Source organism: Cupressus sempervirens, chromosome 6, assembly GCF_028749045.1.
Source record: "Cupressus sempervirens isolate cs-2001-9-10 chromosome 6, ASM2874904v1, whole genome shotgun sequence".
In the NCBI taxonomy this organism is placed as follows: domain Eukaryota; kingdom Viridiplantae; phylum Streptophyta; class Pinopsida; order Cupressales; family Cupressaceae; genus Cupressus; species Cupressus sempervirens.
The window spans coordinates 45,972,112-45,994,676 of record NC_143123.1 but is presented as its reverse complement, the minus strand read 5'-3'; the positions used below and the strand labels follow the sequence as shown (position 1 = coordinate 45,994,676).

The 22,565-nt window shown below is 35.5% G+C and overlaps 1 protein-coding gene across 11 annotated transcripts in view; it reads right to left on the bottom strand.

Moving 5' to 3' along the window:
- LOC149551050 (uncharacterized) overlaps window positions 1-22,565 on the bottom strand; it is a 124,061-nt gene that overhangs the window by 26,563 nt on the left and 74,933 nt on the right. For all 11 annotated transcript variants that reach the window (XR_016352662.1, XR_016352663.1, XR_016352664.1 and 8 more), the window contains 2 exons: window positions 5,247-5,296; window positions 4,584-4,655 (listed from right to left, as the gene is read on the bottom strand). Coding sequence is in view for 8 of the 11 variants with exons in the window: in XM_089786617.1 (XP_089642743.1) it covers window positions 4,584-4,655; window positions 5,247-5,296 (122 nt within the window). In the remaining 3 variants the exon portion in view is untranslated. The remainder of the gene's footprint in view (window positions 1-4,583; window positions 4,656-5,246; window positions 5,297-22,565) is intronic.

Sequence of the window (22,565 nt, the reverse complement as noted above, 5' to 3'; positions counted from 1 at the left end):
CTCTAGCCCCTTTAGAGTGTGTGCTTATAAATCTAGATAGACATGTTACGGGACTAGTGGGAGATGGTGCAACTGACTCAATTGTAGAGGAAGCCAAATTTCCCATTTAATGTAAAATCAACCTACACATACAAAATAAACCACAAATTTAGTAATTTAATAAACATATTTAGGAACAAACTATATTAGATTAAAACTTCAAATAAGTTTAAACACAAGATGAAAATCCAAAGAATCAAACAAAAACTGTATTAGATTATGAAATCATGAAGAGAGAAAAAGATTGTTTTCAGAAAAATTGCAAAAACATGGTGTTAGATCTTGGTCATTACACTCTAAAACATGTTAGAGAACATTAGAAATGGTATTCCTCAAGTCTTAATTAAGTTAGATGCAAGATATGCAAGTATGGCAAGACGAAACAATTTTTAACTCAAAAGAACGAAAAATTAACAAACTTACTTGTGAATCCAGATTTTCTTGGAAAGAGCTTCTAATCCACCGAAAATCGCTTTAAATCACTGCCAAACACTTAGGAGCTCCTCTTAAACCCTTCTCCACCCAAGAAGTTGAACACAAGAAAAATATAATGAAATGTTGTTTTATGGTCACGGGTATTTACTGGCACACAGCCCACAAGAACTTCCTTAATTATTGCCGAGAAGTGGCAATATATCGCCGAGAGAACACCTATTTATTGCCAAGATTTTGCCAACTTGTCAGCCTGAGAAACTGGTAATAAAATCCTAACTTTTCTCACCACCTCTAAATTCTCGCAAGAAGACAAGATATCGGCAATATATCAGCGAGATTTTGAAGTATGGCCAGAGAGTTAAAGCTAAGCACCAACACCCAGCTGGGCTACTACAGCCCAGGCTATTCCAAAATGGAAGTGGTAGATGATCAATATGGATTTTGTTCCAAGTCGCCCTATATCCAAAAATAAACACAGTGCAATTTTGGTAGAGATGGATGGGTTAACTAAAGTTGCTCATTTCATTCTCAGTAATCTAACCAGTGGAGCTAATATTTTGGCCAAGAAATTGAGCAAAAGATTTTTTGGTTAAGCAACATACTAAAGAAAACAATCTCCAAAATAGAAGTGAGGATAGCCTCTAGACTTTGGAAAACCCTTTTTCTAGCATTGGGAACTCGGTTGAACATTTGTTCAGCATATCATCTAGAGAAAGATGGACTGATAGAGAGGGTAAACCAAGTTTTAGAAGATTTACTTAAGTGTATTGCATGAACCAACAATACAAATGGGACAATTATCTACCTTTAGAAGAAATTTCCTACAAGAATTCCTATCAATCAGCCATTAAGTTGACACTCTTTGAAGCACTCTACAACACAAAGTGCAAATCTCCCATTAGTTGGGATAAACTTGAAGACAAGATTGTTATTGGATTTGAGATGCTTTAAAAAATGGACAACGGGTGTGACTAATTAAGAAGTGATTAGCTGAAGCTAATGACATGCAAAATAGTTATGCTGATACAAAACGCACCCCTAGACAATGTGAGATTGGGGGAAAAACATTCTTAGGGTTAAAGCCCACAAATGATGTATTAAGTTTGGGAAGTTGTCCAAGCTAGCACCCTGCTATGTTGGACCCTTTCAAGTCTTAGAATTCATCAACCCGGTCACCTACAGAATTGCTCTGCCACCAGCTCTCACCTGATAGCACAATGTTTTTTTGTCTCGTATATAATGAAATAATCCGGATTTTGAGCATGTTATTGACTGGAATTCCTTGCAAGTGCAAGATCCAAGAATGGTAATGTTAGAGCTACTGAGCATGCTCAAGGTACACAAGTTTCACTTACATAACCACAAGGTGAACCAATGAAAGGTCCAATGGGACCAATATAAAGAAGGCAGTGCTACTGGGGAGGATCACATAGAGACCCTTCAAAAATTTGCTCTCTTATTTTGAATTTAGATCATATTAATATATTGATAAGAATAATTGTCATGGACAATGAATCACACTATCATATTAGTAAGTAGTGATACATCATCTTTGATCCACGATATTGAAGTTTTTTGTGTGGATTAGATCTCATTCTTTGAGAATACTTGATCATTAGGTCTCAAAATGGATCCACTCAGCAAAGCTAGATGAATTTTTCATACTTTTATATGCATTTCATGTTTATGGCAGCTCCTAAACATTACACTTCCATACCAAAGGATTAGGAGTTTGCTTCTTTTAGCATTGTAACCAAGAACTCTAATGAAATGGTGTGCATGCTACAAGTGTATCATTGTTTCTGTTCTGAACAGATCAATAGGGCCATAGTGCTATTGAATCTGAACGAACTTCAGATTGTTCTAAATTGGGGTCATTGATTGGTATAACAACTCAATAAGTAGTCAACTCAATTTAATGATTAGGAACCAAAGTCTATGCCTTGAGGAATCAAAATCAAGTGATCTTGAGATTAGAGTTTGTTTTGAACTAACCTCCTCTTGACCAATTTTGGGAATAAACTTATCATGATAATAGATACAACCCTAGGATGGGTAGGATATATTCCTATAACTTGTGATGCCTATGAAAGTTAATGCTATCAGACTAGGGTCATCCAATTTATCGGGCTAGGAGGTCCATGGATTGAATTTGCTAGTGACATTGGCTACAAAAGGTATGTGCTTGTGCTCTTCAAAATCCTGGTCAAGGTGGTACTATGCTACGGGTAGTATACAGCATTTACTAGAACCAATAGTGCAACGTCTAGCTAGGAAGATAACCTAGTACGAAAGGATATCTTTAGGATGACTGACTATGACAGTCGTGGGTTCTACACGAAGTCTCAAATAGCAATAAATGGAAAATGTGCTCGTGTACTCCTAGGAAGGGCAAGGCCACTTCCACTGGAAGTTGTGCAGGTAATGCTTACTCATGATCAAAAGATCCAATATTGGGTGGTAAAACCCTTGGTGATTCTCTTTCATCCATGATGGACAATTTCCAAGTTAGGAACAATTGGAAAGAGCAGCATGTACAGGTTTTGATCTTGTCAGTTTATTTCTATTACAGAAGACTCTATATTTCTTTAATATTTAATTTACTTGAAAATAATTGAAAAAGTTTGTTAATTCAGCATCATGTGAAAAGAAGCTAGTAACTATATTTGAATTGTTAATTGTAGTTTTTTTTTCATGTTCTTAGGAAAAATGAAAGTCAGTTCAGTTCCTTTGTTCACTAATATTTTTTATTTGTTTATTCATAATTGTGTTGCAAGGGTTTGGCTGTTACATTAGCTTAACAATTATCTTCTCATATACTTCAAGGCTTATATTAACTCTACATTAGATATAATTGACACTTGAAATTGTAGCTCAAGTTCATGGTTTTTCTTTCCAAGTTTTTCAATCTCATCTATAGTGCAATATATTTCATTCTCAGATCTCTCTTCATCATCATCTTCATATTCTTTTGACTCCTCTTCTATGTTCATATCTTCTTTACTCACAAGATGGTTTTCTCTTTTGAAGAATTCATCTTTTTCTGCCAAGAGTGTTCTATTTATCGCTTCATTAATTGCATTTGGTGCTTTGTTATTAATAACCTGCATGGTCTATCCTTTTCCCTTATTTCCTTTTCTCTTTGTGATTGTCATATGTGCTCTCTCAATCTACCTTAAAGAAGTTAGACTTCTTCAAAACAAGTGGACCGTATACCAATTGATCAACATAATATTAGATTGAGTTGGGTAATGGATCATTGTAATGATAATCTTTACGTTTTACAAACTTAACCATATGCGAAACTTAAGAATAATAGCAGCATTCACACAACTTCAATGATCCTTTATGAGAAAAACACAATAACACATGATATTTACATAGAAACCCTTATGGAAGAGAATCAAGACAAATTACTCCATTAAATAATAATCTCTTACAAATTGTGTAAGCTCCATCCTACTAAAGGTACCAATCGCTCATTAAATTGTGAGCACCAACCCACTAGAGACACCGAACCCTCATTCAATATGTGCACACCAACCCACTGAGGCACCAACCCCTCATTCAATTTGTGAGAATTAGCCCACTAGGGACAACAACCCTCATTCATTTTTTGTTCACTAGCCCGCTAGAGGCACCAAACCCTCATTCAATTTGCCTTCACAAAAGCTATAACTCTCTTCTTCAAACTTTTACAATTCTCTTATCAGATCTATAAACTGATCATAAATCTGGTCAAAACTTCTCCTCACAAGTCTGCTATAGTTCTGCTCTCATATCTCTTTAGGATCTGCTTATAGTTGTCACTTTTTTGTTCCATATGGCACAAGCTTGAGCAAACATTAAAATGAAGAGATCTTATAAACATTCAAATAAACTAGATAGTGTCCTCGATTCAGTAGGTTATTCTGTAGGTTAGGTCACATAGTTAATTTAATTAGTCAGCATTCATTAGAAAATATAATAATTCCTTGAAACAGAAAATCAAAGATGAAATCATGGTAACAACCAATATTCTGTTATTACCTTGTACAATTGAAATCCATTATTAGCAAACCAATTGTTAATTTTCAACAAATCCATTTTCTTAACAAAACAAGGAATACCTTATCTTGCGAATACTCCCTTTTGTACAAATAATGTTGATTCTCTTTCCAAGCTCTTCCTCCAACTCAGACCTGAATCATATTCACAAATACATGCATTAAGAACAATAAAACCAAAAGATAAACATAGCTTGACAGTAATTGCATTATTAGAAAATCGTGTACTGTGGAAAACAAAATACACTTAGCCAAAAAAACCGGATATTAGATCCAACAGGCATTCCATTCTAGCTCAAATTGTGATAAAAATGGAGATTTCAAATATGTCATGACAAGAATATAAATTAAAAAAAGCCATTTTTTAGTCTTAGAAATTGGCATGGGTAGACGAAAAGTACTACATTTTAGCCTATCTATACTCTAAGCAAACAAAGACATCATTGACCGATTATTTATAAAATTAAGAACTAGCAAAATTAGTCCTATATGAAAATCCTACTCAGTTGTTAAATTTATTGCACATATTCGACTTTTAGTTTGGCATACATTTCTTACATTCTACTTTCCAAAGAAGTGCATTCAGTATTAGTAAAATGTTGATTGTATTTCAACAGAACCACCGGAGAAACGAGAAAGTGATCAAGAGAAGATTTTGAAAATTATAGATTAAATCTAAGGAAGAAAACAAAACAAAAAAATTATTAACAGCATGCTCAACCCTACAAGAACAGCTTGTCTTTTGCCAGCCGCTCTATTCCATCCATTGTCAATTCCTGCATGGTAAGTTAAAAAGTTAATGAAATAAAGATGCATGATGATAGAAAAAATAAACACTAAAAAGAACCAAGACTAGCAAAGATAGAATGCAAACAATTCCAGTACATCTATACCATTTCATTTAACTATATGCCTATAAATTCTAAGAAACATTGAAACCTATTATCAATCATTTGTCATGATTACTAATTATGCCTCAAAAATCAATAGTTAAAAAGTTAAAATTAAAAAATATTTAATATATCTAATAGTGCCAGTACAAAGCAGTATATATGTCAGCGCTCTTGCACAGAAAAAATAGCAAGGACCATTGTTTCATAGAACATATTAAGATAATATCTTATACTTTCTATAATAGTCAACTACTTGTCTATAGTCCTTCTTTCAGTCTAGATAGGAATGTTTCATATCCCGTCTCTTTTTTCTTCAATCCAGATAGGAATGTTTCCTATCCTGTCTCTAGTTTTGTTTCTAATTCCGTCTTCAGTCTACGTTGTTTCTTTTAGAAACAACGTCCTTGTAATTCTTTATAAGGAACACATTTGTTCCTCTGTTAATCAATGAATCATCCGGAAATCTGTTAACCTGCCAACTCTGCTTGAATCTTGTAACATGGTATCAGAGCCATGATAAGGAATTTTTCGAAAAATTTATAATTTCTTTTGAAATTATCTACACACCACAACAGTCGTCTCTTTTTTGCAGCCTCCTGGTCTGCAAAATGCGTGCCTGTATCCTTGGGAAAGCTCGCAATTTTTTTCTGCAAATCGCATCCAAATCACACGCGTTTGAAGCAACTCGCGTCCATATATTTTCTAGCTCATTTGACAGCAAAATCGCGACTGTAGGGTCAAGGATTAGTTCGTTTTGTTTGCATTCTTCATCATTTGCGCTCTCCCTGAAAAAAATCTGCCATTTTTATCAAGAAATCTGAAATTTTTTCAAGCCTTTTTCAGCCAGGGCCTTTTTTTTCGAAACCCTAATTTTTGGGGTCGAAAAAATATTTTGTTTGCAGATTCTTGGTGGGTTTTTCGAGAGCTCAACTGGGTTGTTGTTCGTTTTTTATGGGTGCCTCGATTTTTGTGCCTCAATTTTCAAGCCAGCGAATCCAGAAAACGACAGCAGATTCCTTTTGGGTTTTTCGAGCTCTCTTCTGGGTCATTCTCTGATTCTTCTGGGTCTTTCGTAGTTTTGCCTCGAAGAACGTGCCTTCACAGATTTTCACAGTTTTTCATTGAAAAACGTGCCATGGCATCTCTGACAAATATTCTGCTCGAACATAATTCCAAATTCAATGGTCGCAATCATGGAACCTGGAAGCAGCGCATCATCGCAATCTTCGAATATCGAAACACCGATCAACTTGTTCTGGGTGTTACACAGCATCCGACTTCTCCGGGTCCTGATCAAGATACATGGGATCTGAACAATCGAGAGGCAGTAATGCTTCTCAAACTATCCGTAGCTGATGACCAGCTTTCTCAGATTCCATTTGGCAAGACAGCTGCCGAAATCTGGACACATCTAAAAGGTCTTCATGAGACTTCCGACAAGAGCAGAGCCTTCTGAATTTGTTTCTGTTTTTTCTGGGTTTGTTGATTTTCTCCTCAAAAATCATTTCAAGTTGTCTGTAATACGCAAGGTTGTGTGAGATTCTGGGTTTGTTAATTTTCTCCTCAAAAATCATTTCAAGTTGTCTGTAATACGCAAGGTTGTGTGAGATTCTGGGTTTGTTGATTTTCTCCTCAAAAATCATTTCAAGTTGTCTATAATACGCAAGGTTGTGTGAGATTTTGGGTTTGTTGATTTTCTCCTCAAAAATCATTTCAAGTTGTCTGTAATACGCAAGGTTGTGTGAGATTCTGGGTTTGTTGATTTTCTCCTCAAAAATCATTTCAAGTTGTCTGTAATACGCAAGGTTGCGTGAGATTCTGGGTTTTACCGTTTTTTCCACAAAAACGAAGTTTTGTAATTGCAACTTATTTTGAGTCATAGCACTCTTCTGGCAAAGCTTCTTGGTTTCAACATTCTGTAGATCCAAGGAGGGTCTCAGTTATCACAAAATGTTTCGACATCCGTACGTTAACCAGTAAGGGAGGGTATTAAGATAATATCTTATACTTTCTATAATAGTCAACTACTTGTCTGTAGTCCGTCTTTCAGTCTAGATAGGAATGTTTCCTATCCCGTCTCTTTTTTCTTCAGTCCAGATAGGAATGTTTCCTATCCTGTCTCTAGTTTTGTTTCTAATTTCGTCTTCAGTCTACGTTGTTTCTTTTAGAAACAACATCCTTGTAATTCTTTATAAGGAACACATTTGTTCCTCTGTTAATCAATGAATCATCCGGAAATCCGTTAATCTGCCAACTCTTCTTGAATCTTGTAACTAAACAGACAAAAAAAATAAGCATCTATACGATGATATATGAAAGGCCTGGGATATATTGCATTTCAAATCTTAAATATTGTATAGCATGGCATTAGGCAAATAAACATAATATATTTGATATAAAAAACTTCATTCCCAACACCACTTGGTGTTATTGCTATGTTAAATTGTTCTATCAAAGCATCCCCTTCTCCACTCCACTAGAAGCCCCTATATGGGTCCAATCCAAAGCTGAGTCTAGTGTCACCTAGGGTCCCCGACAAGTTCACAATGGGTCTTTCAGAATACCCAAGAGAACCCAAGGAATGCCAAAAGAAAAAAATTGAGCTTTTGAACATTTTTAGAAACAAAAATGTGCCAAATACTAAATTTCACCTTTAAGAGATAAAATTGTGAAAATGGCATGCCCCTCAATCGCATCATAGTCTTCACTCACAAAACCCCACTAGTTAATGAAATCACTTGTAATGTAAGAAATTTGATCACAATAAGGAGGTGCCAAGGAGTAGGGATCTAACTCTTCAATGTGCCGATTTAGACATTATTGTTGCACAACTTGCCAAAAATCTCTATCGATGGGGCACTTTATACATATGACATGGACAATGGGAGTGGCACTGTACTCCATTGTGGTTCAAATGAAATTCAACAAAATGTTGAATTTGATGATCTCAATGTAGACCAATACGAAAATATTGAATGTAGATTATAACTTCCATTGTGTATTGACATGTGACAAATCACTAAATTATGAACTTATGAATCTTTTTACAATTCTTCTTTTTTGAAAATCATGACTCATGAGATATTAAAAAAATTTGTTTATTGGCAATTGAGTATCATTATAATTTTACAATTTTATTTACACATACTTGAACACGTAAATGCATGTGTGTGTATATGTGTACATACGTATACACACACAACTCAACTTGCACATACATGTGAATGTATATATGTACATGTATGTTTGCGTGTGTGTATATATGTATGTGTGAATATATATATGCATACTCAAACTTGTACATGTACCCTAGGAAAAAATCGTCATAACCAAACCATGTACCCTTCATCATAGCAAAACTGGCAATTAATGTTACTCCTACCTTTAGAAGCGTTAAGGTCACCTAACTAGAGGAGAAATATCACCATTTCTAGCAACAACAGCTTGATCCCCATAAACATAGACTATTTAGACATTTTTCTCTAAGAGTGTGGCTCCAATTTAGTTTCCCCCAAAAAAATTGCCTTCAAATAAACATTACCAACTTCATCACCCACAAAGTCAAAAAACATTGTATCTTTGAGTTTTCGTTTATGCATTGTCCCTCTTAATATTCATTCACTAGTTCTTTTCCTACAAATTGACACCCATCCAGCCATCATTTTCTTTTCATCTTTGTATTTAATATTTAGGCCATATCCACTAGCCTAAAAAACTTGTCTTTGGGAATTTCCATAATCACTATAGCCTACACAATAGCACAATAAAGTGGATTGAATCATAAATGTGAAATTACTAAACTAATTACCACAAAAAGCAATAAAGAGGTTGTAATATCCCCAAATTTTAATGTAATAATTTAATTTAATTAATTAATTAATCGGTCCCAAAATTTAAATAATATAATAAAAGGACCTTTAATTAGTTACTTTAATTAATTAATATGGGGCCCAAGTTAATATTTGTATTTGTGGTTTCGATTGATTTAATATATCTCGGACCTATTTTTATTTTAGTTTCTGTTGGTGTGTTGCCATCAGCTATCTTTGTACACCCTCGGAAAGGTTTTCCCCGATGGATATTTAAGCATAGCTTGTAAGTAGTCGTAGGTATGTATTCTGGATTTTTTTGTACTATGAATTCCTGTTGGGATTCTCTGTTGTTCATCATTTCGGAAGTGAAAGATCTTCCCTACTTGGCTCTTTTAGTTTCAGTGGGATTCAACCCTCACCCTATTCCATCGCCTATAATACTTCACTCGGATCTGGCAAATTGGAGCTCCATCTTTCGAAAAATATTAATTGAAGGATATTTCTTGTTCAAATCTCTATTTTTTGTTTGGCATTACTTGATGAATTCAAGATTGATAGTTTATGGTGCATGACTGAACTTGTTTACCATCCGTACCCCATCCGCCACTCACCACGCTCAATGCAACTTTCGTACTGCCCTCAAAACCTATCATACGTTACTACATCGTACGATCTTCCTTATTCCACCGTACGGCCACCCCACACCTCCCATCCCATACGGCCATAGTGGCATTTTGAGTTTGTCTCATTCAAAACTGCACAATGTTCGAATGTTGCCCAGCTATGATGCATACGTGGAAGATGTGACTATTCCAAATAACCATCACCACCAAGGATGAAGCTATGCTAGGTCATAGACATTAGGAGATGAAACCACAAGAGACATTGCAAGAGATTATATTCTCGCCATCGCTTGGTTGTCCTCATTGCATCGGTTATGAAGAAATCGTTCATGATGTATATGCGGGTATGTGCAGTAGTGATGAAAGAAGACATTCTTTGTGCGAGCGTTTGGGCAGAAGGTATTAAATAGGGTCTATACCTGTGTGTGGTTGTTTAATCAAATCATATGGCATATGTCTGTGCGCTCATATATGATTTGAACTTATGTTATGATGCGAGTATTCATTCACATGTTATGTTTTATGAAGACATTAAGTATATATGTCGTTATGATGTAACAACAAGATCGTACTCAGTCTGTTATCTAATCACACTTGTTCATGAGGTCTATTCCTATATAGTCAATTTTTTACTGAGGTTGTTCATTTTGTAGTTTTCTTTTACTATCATTTAGTATTGCAGATCCATATATCTGTTGTAGGGTACAGTATTAAAATCATTGATTTCTGGAGATCATTTAGTGTTCTTTTATGAATCTTTGCTCATCATTAATGAAGTTTCAATAACTCTAATTCAAAAGATTTGTAATTTTTGTTTTGTTGTATAATCCCGTTATAAAATAAATAATAAATTAAACTTTGTAACGGGCCGATTGATTTAATTTATCTCGAACCCATTTTTATTCTGTTTTCGTAATTTGTGTCGCCGTCGGCTATCTTTGTACACCCTCGGAAGGTTTCCCAATGGGTATTTAAGCACGACTTGTAGGTAGTTTGTAGCTATGCTTTTGGATTATATCTCTCTATACTGTGGATTCCTGTTGGAGTTTGGCATTGTTCGCCATTTTAGAAGTGAAATACCTTCCCTATTTGGCTGGTGCGGTTTCGGTGGGACTCAGCCCTCACCTTATTCCATTGGTGTATGTGTTATTTTGATTGGATCTGGCATATCGGAACATTATTCTTTATTCACATTCAAGTCTCTCTTTTTGTGTGAATTTCCATCTACAAATTCTCCGTGTTTTGTATGTGCAAGTCTACGTTTCAGTTCCAATTGTTTACCCTCTCCATACGGCCTTCTTATCATCACTGTACGGCCTGTCAACAAACCATACAACCTTCTTCTAGCCACCGTACGGCTTCCATTTAGCATATCATTTTCTCCCCATACGACCTCTCCATCTTTTCCTTCCCACATACCGTCCTCTCTCTCCCGTACACTGCTCCGTACAGCTTGAAATCGTATTGTCCTTCTCTCATATGACCTTTAGTAATTGTACAGCCTTCCGCATAGTCTCTTCTTAATCCACCATACAGCATCATCCAACATCCATATGGCTAACCTTCCACTCGTACGACCATCCTGGTCAGTTCGTAGGGCATCTAAACTGAAGTACGGATTGCATCTTCTCTGGTCTCAATATAGCCATATGGCCTCCCAAATTCACAACATTCATTAAGGTAAGTCTTCCTTCCAAAGGTACGGAGGAGAACATCCCGAGGCACTAGAAAGACATCCTAAGGCACAGAGGAGAACATCCCGAGGCACTGGAAAGACATCCTGAGGCACGAAGGAGAAAATCCCAAGGCACAGAGGAGAACATCCCGAGGCACAGAGGAAAACATCCCAAGGCACTGGAAAGACATCTCGAGGCACAGAAGAGAACATCCCCCAAGGCATGAAGAAGAGCATTCCAAGGCACTAGAAAGACTACTCGAGGCACTAAGGAGAACATCCTGAGGCACTGGAAAGACTACCCGAGGCATGGAGGAAGAACTACCTGAAGCATTTTTCTACTGGAAGCATACGACAAGGCTACCTAAGTAATTGTCTACGGATCAAGATCACCTAAAGGCCAAGTTCACCATAGGAACATTACATTGGTTTCAATAAAATTCTCGGGTTTGAGTGGGTTGGGTTGTTTCCCTCTGCAAAGGGGGTTTTTCCCAGGATAAATCTTTTTTTTTTTATTAGTCTGGTTCATTTTCAACATGGTATTAGTGCTAGGTTCGCAAATTCAAGCTTCAACCAGAACCTTTCTCTTTCTCTTTTCTGTCATCTTTCAATTTTCATCATTGTGCTTGGTCTGAAGGTTTAAGATAGGTTGGAAGAAGCCTCAAATTTCATATCCTAGAAGTCTAGAACCTTATTGATTCTTGAGCAAAATGATCTTCTTTAATATGTAGAATCTATTATTTCAAAGCCAAATGAAAATGTAGAGAAATCAACCTAGAGGAAGAATAAAATCTTGGCAAGAAGGATCATCATTGATTCCGTGAAAGACCATCTAGTTCTTGCAATCTCTAAGCTGAAGTCTACTAAGGAGATTTATGATTATCTTCACAACATGTATGAGATCAATAACACTAGCAGAGCTTTAGCACTTCGCATGCAACTTCTCCATATCAAAATGAGTAAAGGTGAATCTATTGTTTCATTCTAACTTGCCATACTTGCCATGAATGGTCTCCCACACTCTTGGGAATCATTCATTCAAGGCATTAGTAACAGAAGCGAGTTACTGAACTTTGACATATTGTGATCAGATTGCATTCAAGAGGAATGTAGGCTGGAGGCTAGAGGAAGTTCTCATAAATGTCACAATGTAGAGGATCAAGTTCTTGCTGCTCACACTTCTAGTAAAAGAGGGAGGAAAAAGACTTTAAGAAGGTTCATGATAAGAATCCTTCCTCCTCATCTTCTGCTTTTAAAAGGCAAAGAGATCTTTCCAAGATAAAATGCTTCAGATGCAGAAAGTTTGGTCACTTTGCTAGAAATTGCACAGTGAAACTAAATCGAGTAACTATTTCAGATATAAAAGATCCATCCAAGGAGTCTTGTGAACCTTCAGAAGGTTTCCTATTCATTTCAGCTTTGTCTATTAATGTTCCAACTGATTGTAATACCTGGTTGATAGATAGTGGCACCTCTTGTCACATTTCAGGATATAAGCAACACCTCTTAAATATGGTTGAAAAGGATTCTCACCTTCAAGTGGTCAATGGTGATGATACATCTTATTCCGTAAAAGGGGCTGGTAATGCATCCTTCAAGTTAAATTCTGGTATCCCTCTTCACCTAAGTAATTTTTTATTTGTTCTTGGAATCAAGAGGAATTTAATCTCCATTTCAGCCTTAGAGGATAAAGGTTTTAATGCTGCTTCTACTAATGGGAAGGCGGTCTCTTGGAAGAAAGATTCTGATTTCAATTATGCTTGAGTGATTGGAGAACATCATAAAAGCCTTTATAAGCTTTCAGCAAATCAAGTGCAACTTTTAAATCATGATGCTTCCACTAATAATTTGTTATGGCATAAAAGGTTTAATCACCTCAACTTCAAATCTCTTTCTTCTATGGATAAGCTGGTTGTAGTTCTTGCTAAACTTAGTGTTGCTCATGATGGCATTTGCAAAGGTTGTGCATTGGGAAAGTTTTCTAGGAGTCCTTTTCATTCCAGTGAAAGTAGAGCCAAGCATGTGCTAGAGCTGATTCATTCTGACTTGTGTGGGCCTATGTCTTCAGTTTATTTAAGTCGTTTTTGGTATTATGTCACTTTTATTGATGATTCTCCTGCAAGACATGGATTTACTTTCTTAAATCCAAAGAATCAGATAGAGTTTTATCTAAGTTCAAGGAGTTTAAAGCCTTAGCAGAAAACAATTCAGAAAAGAAAATTAACTCTAAGATCTAATAATGGAGGTGAATTCATTTCAAGTACATTGCAGTCCTTCTGTGTTAAAGCAGGACTTAAGAAGAAGTTTTGTGTCCCCTATAATCCTCAACAAAACAGTGTTTCTAAAAGGAAAAATAGGGCTACAGTTGAGGTTGCAAAAGCCGTGCTTCATGATCAAGGGTTGCAGATTTTTCTTTGGGCAGAGGCTTGCAGAACAGCAATGTACGTTCAAAACAGAAGTCTTCACAAAATTCTAGATAACATGACCCCAGAAGAAGCAAATTCTGGTTCCAAACCTGATGTAAGTCATCTTAAAGTCTCTGGTTCCTCAATTTATTTTCATGTTCCCAAAGATAAAAGATCTAAATTAGAACCTTCAAGTAAAAAGGGAGTTTTTTTTGGTTATAGCAAACCATCAAAGGCTTATAGAATTTACATTCTGAGTCAAAAGATGATTGAGAATGGTAGAAATGTTTCCTTTGAAGAAAATAGTGATTGCAGAAGTTCAAATGGTTCTCCTCTAGATCTTGAATTGGATGTTCCAGCAAACTCTCAAGATCCTTCTCTTGTTGCTCCCTCTTGTCCTAGCCTCTCTAAGAGGGAGGATTCTCCTTCTAACTGCCCTCCTCCTAAAAATCAGTTTGATTCAGTTGTAGGTCCTAGTTTTCAAATAAATGCAAAGAAAAGACCCATGTGGGCAAGGAACACTATGCAAGATGTTGAAAGCTATTTAGCTCCTCGAGGAACATTTCGGGAAAGTAAAAGACCTCAAAAATTTGATGGTTATGTTGCACTAATGTGTAATATCATTGACTCTAAACCTTCTTGTTTTGAAAGAGCAATAGCTCATCAGAATTGGAAAGATGCTATGTTGGAGAAATATGAATCCATCATGAAAAATGATCTTTCAGAAATTGTTCCACGTCCAAGAGGTAAATCAGTTATTGCTTCTAAGTGGTTGTACAAGATTAAACATGTTGTTGAATTCAAAGTTAGGTTTTTAGAAAGAGGTTTCAGTCAAAAGGAAGGAATAGATTATGATGAAACATTTGCTCCTATAGCCAGATACACCTCTACTAGAACCATCATTTCTATAGCAGTTGCTAAAAGATCAAAATTACATCAAATGGATGTCAAGACAGCCTTTCTTAATGGTGTCATTGATGAAGAAGTTTATGTAGAGCGGCCTGATGAGTTTATCATCAATGACAAAGAATCACATGTATGTAAACTGAAAAAGGCATTGTATAGCCTTCAGTAAGCTTCACGAGCATGGTATGAACATATTGATGGTTATCTCTTGAGCTTGAGTTCTATGAAAAATGAAGCTGATCCAAATCTTTATCTCAAAAGGTATAATGATCTTATGTTGATCCTTGTTCTTTATGTTGATGATCTTTTTATTACTGGTGATGATGAGTTGATTGGCAAATGTAAGAAAGACTTGACTTCTGAATTTGAGATGAAAAATCTCGATTTAATGCATTATTTTCTTGGATTGGAAATTTGGCAAAAACCTAATGAGATTATTCTCAACCAAGGTAAATATGCATTAGACATTCTCAAGAAATTTGGTGTGCTTGAGTGTAAACCAAATGTGACTCCTATGGAAAACAACTTGAAGAAATTTCAAGAAGTTGTTGCTGGTTCAGAATTGATTGACTGTACTCCTTATAGGCAGCTCATTGGCTCTCTCATGTATCTTGTCAACTCAAGGCTGGACATATGCTATGCTATTAACACCTTGAGTCAATTTATAAGTGAGCAAGGAAGCATCATTTCATTGCACCCAAACATATTCTGAGATATGTTAGGGGCACTTTACAGTATGGATTAAATTTTCCTTGCTCTAATGATCTTAAACTTCATGGATTCTCAAATTCTGAGTGGGATGGATGCATTGTGGATAGGAAGAGTACGTCAAGTTTTTGCTTCAACCTTGGATCTGCTATGATATCTTGGTGCAGCAAGAGGCAAAAATGTGTAGCTCAAAGCACAACTGAAGTCAAATATGTGGCAGCTTGTACTACAGCTTGAGAGGCTTTATGGCTTTGAAAATTACTTAGTGGGCTATTCGGAGCATCTTTTGATTCTACAATAATTTTCTTTGACAATCAGAGCTGCATAAAGATTTCTATAAATCTCGTCTTCCATGAAAAGTCCAAACACATAAATTAAGTATCATTACTTAAGGGACATGGTACTAAGAAAGGTCATGGAGCTGAAGTACATCAGCACTGATGAACAACCTGTTGATATTCTCACCAAGCCTTTATCTAAGATGAAGTTCTCTTATTTTAGAGACAAATTAGGCATGGTTAATCTGCAGGTTTAAAGGGAAATAATTCTTAATTTCGTTGTTTTAACTATGGTTATTTTGTGTGTGAACTAATAAGATCGTAAGACCAGCTATGATAACATCTTTACTCTAAAGTAGTGAACATCATCTTGAGCGAGTCTGTAATGTCCCGAGGGCTAATGAAGGGTTTAAAGGGATCTAAGAGTGTTTTGGCCTAGTCATCTCCAGTTTGGGTCAAAACGGAGTTGATTTACTCAGTCTCAGGCATACTTAATATTTTTAGTAAGTCAGCAGGACACATGGGAGGCTTGTTTCGGTGATTGGATTTGATACTCCTCGCGAGAGCTTTCGAGCTATCACTCATGTTGTTCGGAGTCCGATAGCTAATATATTTTTATGCTTGAAGTATTATTAAAGTAACATTTAATTTAGTTGAGAAATATTAAAATGTTACTTTAATATTAAATTTTATGGGAAGGTGTGCAAATCAAAGGGGGCGCCTAAGGGAGACATAAGTGATTATTTTAATATGTTTTATATTGCACATCTTTTATCCCACATTGCTCATATGAGTTGAATCGACCCTTGGAGAAAGAATAAAAGAGAGCGTTAGTGGCTTAATTGGGCAGGTTGAATATGAGAAGAAAATTGATGTGTGAGTTGCAAGTTCGTTCTTGGCATTAGAGGACGTCTATCCTCTCTTGTGACATTCTAGACATCATTCCCTTGGGGTTTGGCCTTTGGAATTCATTGCTATCAGTTTCATTGATAGGCAGATTGGGCGTGTTTCCAACTATGGCGGATTGGGAGTTATACCATTCCCGCTTCTTGTTTGACGCTTATGCCATTCTGAAGGGATGATTTTATGAGGGTCTTGAACTGATTGAAGGCAGATTTTACTGTAGTAGCACTGTAGCACAGCACTATTCATGTTATTGTAGCGTGACACTATCTGCGTCACTGTAGCACAACACTATTCATGTACGCTAGCAGCAAGATGGGAAGTCATTATTGGACCATTATGTTATAATGCTGGAGTAATTAACATCAAAACAAACATTTTATTGCTAGAGCCATAAAGGCGTTTAAACATTTAACGGAGAAATTAAGAGTTGGATGCAAATTATTTGACCAAATTCCTATCAGCAATTGGTTCAGTTTTTGGGCATTTCTAGGGTGCCCATTACAGAGTCCATGATGTCATCACGTGGAGGAGGTCTGTGATGGGAGTTGGATGCCATGTTGAAAGATTCCATGAGTTCACGTTGAGAGAGTCTATGTTTAAAGGCTTCGATGTGGTTCTTAAAGATTTATTGTGTTGAGAGATTCCATGATTATTAGTTGTCAATTGTTTACCATGTCGAGTGATTCCATGATTATTAGTTGTGAATAAAATATTCTATTTATCATGTTGAGTGCTTCCATGATTATAAGTTCAATATTTCCTATGTTAACATGTTGAATGAGTTCATGGATACTTAGTCCATTTCATATTTGCTAAGAGGGAGTGTTAAATTGTTTAGCGTCATATGAAACTCACAGTTTTTCTGATATTATTCATTTAACATATATGATATATCTACTCACGAAATTGTGATTTCTGAAGTTATCCGAGTATTATATCCTAACAACTCTACTGGTCTATAACTTTGTCTGTGTGATAGCTACAAATGCAGTGACTCTTTGATAGGTGGCAGTTTGAGTTTGTCTCATTCTGAAGTGCAGAATGTTCAAACATTGCCCAGCTATGATGCATTTATGGAAGGTGTGACTAGTCCAAGTAACCGTCATCGCCAAGGATGAAGCTCTTCTAGGTCATAGGCGTTAAGAGATTGAACCACTGGAGACGTTGCAAGAGATTGTATTCCCACCATCACTCGGTTGTCCTCATCGCATCAGTTATAAAGAAATCATTGTTCATGTTGTATATGCGGGTGTGTGCACCAGTGATGAAAGAAGGCATTCTTTGTGTGAGTGTTTGGGCAAGACGTATTGAATAGGGTCTATACCCGTGAACGGTTGTTTATTCAAATTATATGCCATATGTCTTTGTAGTCATATATGATTCGAGCTTATGTTATGATGCAGGTATTCATTTGCAGGTTATGTTTTATGAAAAGGCATTAAGTATATATGTCATTATGATATAACAACGGGATCTTACTCAGTCTGTTATCTAATCACACTTGTTCATGAGTTTTATTCCAGTACAGTTGATTCTTGACTGAGGTTGTTCATTTTGTAGCTTTCTTTTACTGGCATTCAGTGTTGGGGATCCATAGATCTGTTGTAGTGTTTGGTATTAAAATCATTAACTTTTGGAGATCATTTAGTGTTCTTTTATGAATCTCTGGTCAACATTGATGAAGTTTGAATAACTCTGATTCAAGAGATTTGTAATTCTTGTTTTGTTTCAATAAGATTCTAAGGTTTGAGCGGGCTGGGTTGTTTTCCTCTGCAAAGGGGCTTTTCTCCCAGGATAAATCTTTTTTGTTTTGTTATTCTAGTTCATTTTCAACACGATATACATAGAACTTAAAACTTTGATTCAAACTATAATACCAAGAACCATAGCAGAGTGATTCACATACAGAAAAACCCTTAAGAAATAAAAGTATCCCACATTAAAACTTGCTCAACATAAAATCAAATAAAGAAAAAAGATTAAATTACACTTGCAAAGTCTTTATGGTTCTATTTCACCAGTTACTTCGAAGAATTTTACCAACATTGCAACAACACCTATCTAGCTGCAAATTCTCATATGAATCAACTTCTTCAAATTTAATTCAGGCAAGCCAACAAACTAGAAATCATAAATGATGTTAAAAAACCTCTAAAATATGGCAACCAACTTGGGCACCATTTTGAATGCCACCTATAAAGATTTCATGTTAATACAAATCATAAATCAATAATTCATTAGTAACTTCTGGTTTAACCCACTCGATATGCATCCAGAACTTGTTCTATCATGTCCTCTCAAAATAGGCACCATATGACAAATAACATATTGTATATATATGTATCCACATTCTGAATACTTACAACTCATCAACAATGCATCGAGACATGACAATAGATGCCTTCCAAAATTCCAATGCCCAACTTCAAGTAGACTGCAAATATTAAATTTATATTTTAAATGATGTGCAATTAAGACAAAATGCCACATAATAAAATAACTAAAATGAATTCTTGTGAAGATTGGCACGCTTTAATTCCCTAATGTCAACCCTCCTTCAAGAACTATAATGTTCCCTTTAAAGGCATCATGTTTTCCTAGAGGTTAGCCTATGACTTTGCTCCTTTAAGGCGGTATAACATGTGATTGGGGACCCTTTTGAGGGTGTTATGTGGCTCTTCCATTGGCCTTTCGGTGCTTATTTCAGTATTCTTCAATCCAATGTCCTATTTTATTTTTGGCGTGCCTTGCAAGATCATTCAAGACACTTCTATGCACCCACACTATTATTAGTGGATGCATTGCTCATACCTACAATTTATAACAAGTCACTAAGGTGGTCAATTGACATCATATCTATATCTATGAAGTGGATCGATTAATCCTATGAGTTGATATTGGCAATTAACAAGGGATTAACGATTTAAGTCAAATTGTTAAAGCTAAATCAATTTTAATTTAAATAATATTAAATATATTAAATAATTGTATGATATGACAACATAAAGCAGTTAAAGAAAAATTTAAGTCATTTTTATAAAGTGTTTATTTTTGGGCCAAGAAAGTTATAAGGTTTTACACATAGTAACACGGAGACGCGTCCCCCCCCCCCCCCTTTTGCCCCATGTCTCGGAGACTTGGACGCACTAGGGACTTGGGGACTCTATCCCCCCGTCCCCAGCGACACCACCAAATTCTGCCACCTCCACCAAGGATGAGGGACATCCCGATGTTGACTTTTTGTTGATTCAACTATTTATGTTCAATGTTCAATGTTCCAATTCCATCCAATGTTCAAGTATTTACTCTTTTACATCTTTACATCTTATATTGCAATACATCTTTTGATAACTAACAATTTAATGCACCATATGTATATATATATATACACACCCCCTCCTATCCCCCACCACTGTCCCCCCACCGTCCCCAAATTAAGGCACCTCTGTCCCCCCGTTCCGCCATCCCCCTGTCCCCCAAGGTGGTGTAACTATCGTTTTACATAAATTTTTTTACATGTTTAATGGAAATAGCCACCAATATTGGCAATTATATGGAGAAATTTCTAAGTTACCAGATTCTCTCCTAGGCCTAGGAATTCCTAGTTCAATTCTCTCAAAAGTATGGTCCTTCTGAGATTGTGTCAAAAGTCTGCCACAGAAATTGAATTTCATTGTGAATTCTCTCAAAGGAACCCTGGCAGAATTTAGACGACTTTTGAGCAACTCTCCATTCCAACATAGGAACCCTGATAGAATTTCAAAGAATTTGGTCAAAAAACACCTTTTTGTTTACTTTTTCAAAAAGTTTTTATTGCCAAATTAGACTCAACCACAGATTGAACTCAAATTACTAATCATATTTAATTTAAATTAAATGCTACTTGAGAAGAATCAGGTTGTATAGAAGTGTCACACATCTATTATGGAATGCATGTTGTCCATATATGCTAACATGTATAGAAAATTATGGATTGAACAAAATTTAAAGAGATCTATACTGTGGTTAAATCTGGATCCAAAGCTTGTTTCTTGGCTTCAGCTAGTCTGATCCAAAGCTTCTGTCTTTGAATCATTGAGTATGTCAATTAATGTGTAAAGCTTACAATATGGCACAATCATAACATTGGCCTTAAATGGGCCTATAGCATTACCATTTGTGATTCTAATTTGCAACAGCAGAATGATGATGATGCACTTGATGGTTTTTGATGATATTTGATCGTGATGGCTGATTATTTATGTGGACATTATTGCTTTCAAACTGAAACATTGATATGGTGGTGTATTTTGCTATGTTGCTTTCAAATTAGTGTATGTTGCTTTCAAACTGAAACATTGATATGGTGGACATTATTGCTTTCAAACTGAAACTTATTTGCTGCATATATATACATATATACGTACATATATTTTTGATGATATTTGATCGTGATGGCTGATTATTAATGTTGACATTTGTGTTTTCGAACTGAAACATTAATATGGTCGTGTATTTTGCTATGTTGCTTTAAAATTAGCATAGTGGTGTATGAACTAGCATATGAACTTATTTGCTGCACATATATATATATATATATATATATATATATATATATATATATATATATATATATATATATATATATATATATATATTCTTGTACAAAAGAACCCAAGGGCCAAAACGAATCCAAACCTGAGCCCATACCTGAATGTTAACCGGCAACTTAGATAAGAATATACAATTAATTCATAAAATTACTATAGATTAATTAATATTATATAAGGGTCTACCATATTATTATTCCTAATTGCAAATGAATATGAATATTAAAAGTGACAAAATTCAAATAGCTGGGTTTCTAGGAACTTTATTAGAGGACTATAAAAGGACACTTGAGGAAGTCATTTGATACATGTATGGCTCATTTTAATTCTATTTTGAGAAGCTTGAGAGCTTTGGCTTTAATTTATAATAAATTCGAGGACAAAAATCCTTGGAGTTTCTTAGTGGTTTGGATAAAAATCCAAACCCATCTTTGATGTCAATTAATCAAAATTCACCATTGCATTTCATTATCGGATTGTTAAAGGTTTCAATTTGAAATTTTCTAAAAAGTTTGGCAGCTTGAAAAACTAGGTTTGGAGGTAAACACCACATTTCAAAAGGTTTTGTGATTGTTAGTCGTGTAGGGGCAACATATTAATCCATTTTTGTAAATATGGTCAAATGTAAGATTTTCGGTGTGGTTGAATCTTTTGTTGTCTAATAAGGTCATAATAGATCATTTTTATGTTCTTGAGTCATTTGGAGTTCAATTTCTACAAAAAATGAAAAAATATTGCAAAAGTTGTCATGTTGTCAAAAACAAGTTGTCAATTCAATTTTTTTGGTTTTTTTGTCATGTAGAGTAAGTTTAGAATTCAAATGGTGGTTGAAAACAATTGAGGTATGATTGTAACTATTTAATTATGACCTGGGAAGTCGGGTCCAAGGCTGGTGATTGGATATTTGAAAAGTTTGTAGTACAAAGTTCACTGTTAGTCTGGAATTACGACCATGTACAGTAATATAACAATCCGAAATTAGTTGTGTCAGATAGCAAGGTGGGTCCCCTTTCTATTGGTTATGGCCTCACTAATTTCCATGAAGACTTGAGCTTTTAATAGTTATTTTACTGAAACTTGGTTGAAGCCCTGGGATGTAGAGTTTGAAGGAAAGAAAAATGTATATAGGCCATTCCATCTTTGAAATCTCTTAAGATTTGGTGAAATGGGAGTAGATAGGGTATATGTTGTGAAAGTGGCAAGGATACCGTTTGAACCAAATTTCTCAATACCCTAGGCTAGAAAAACAA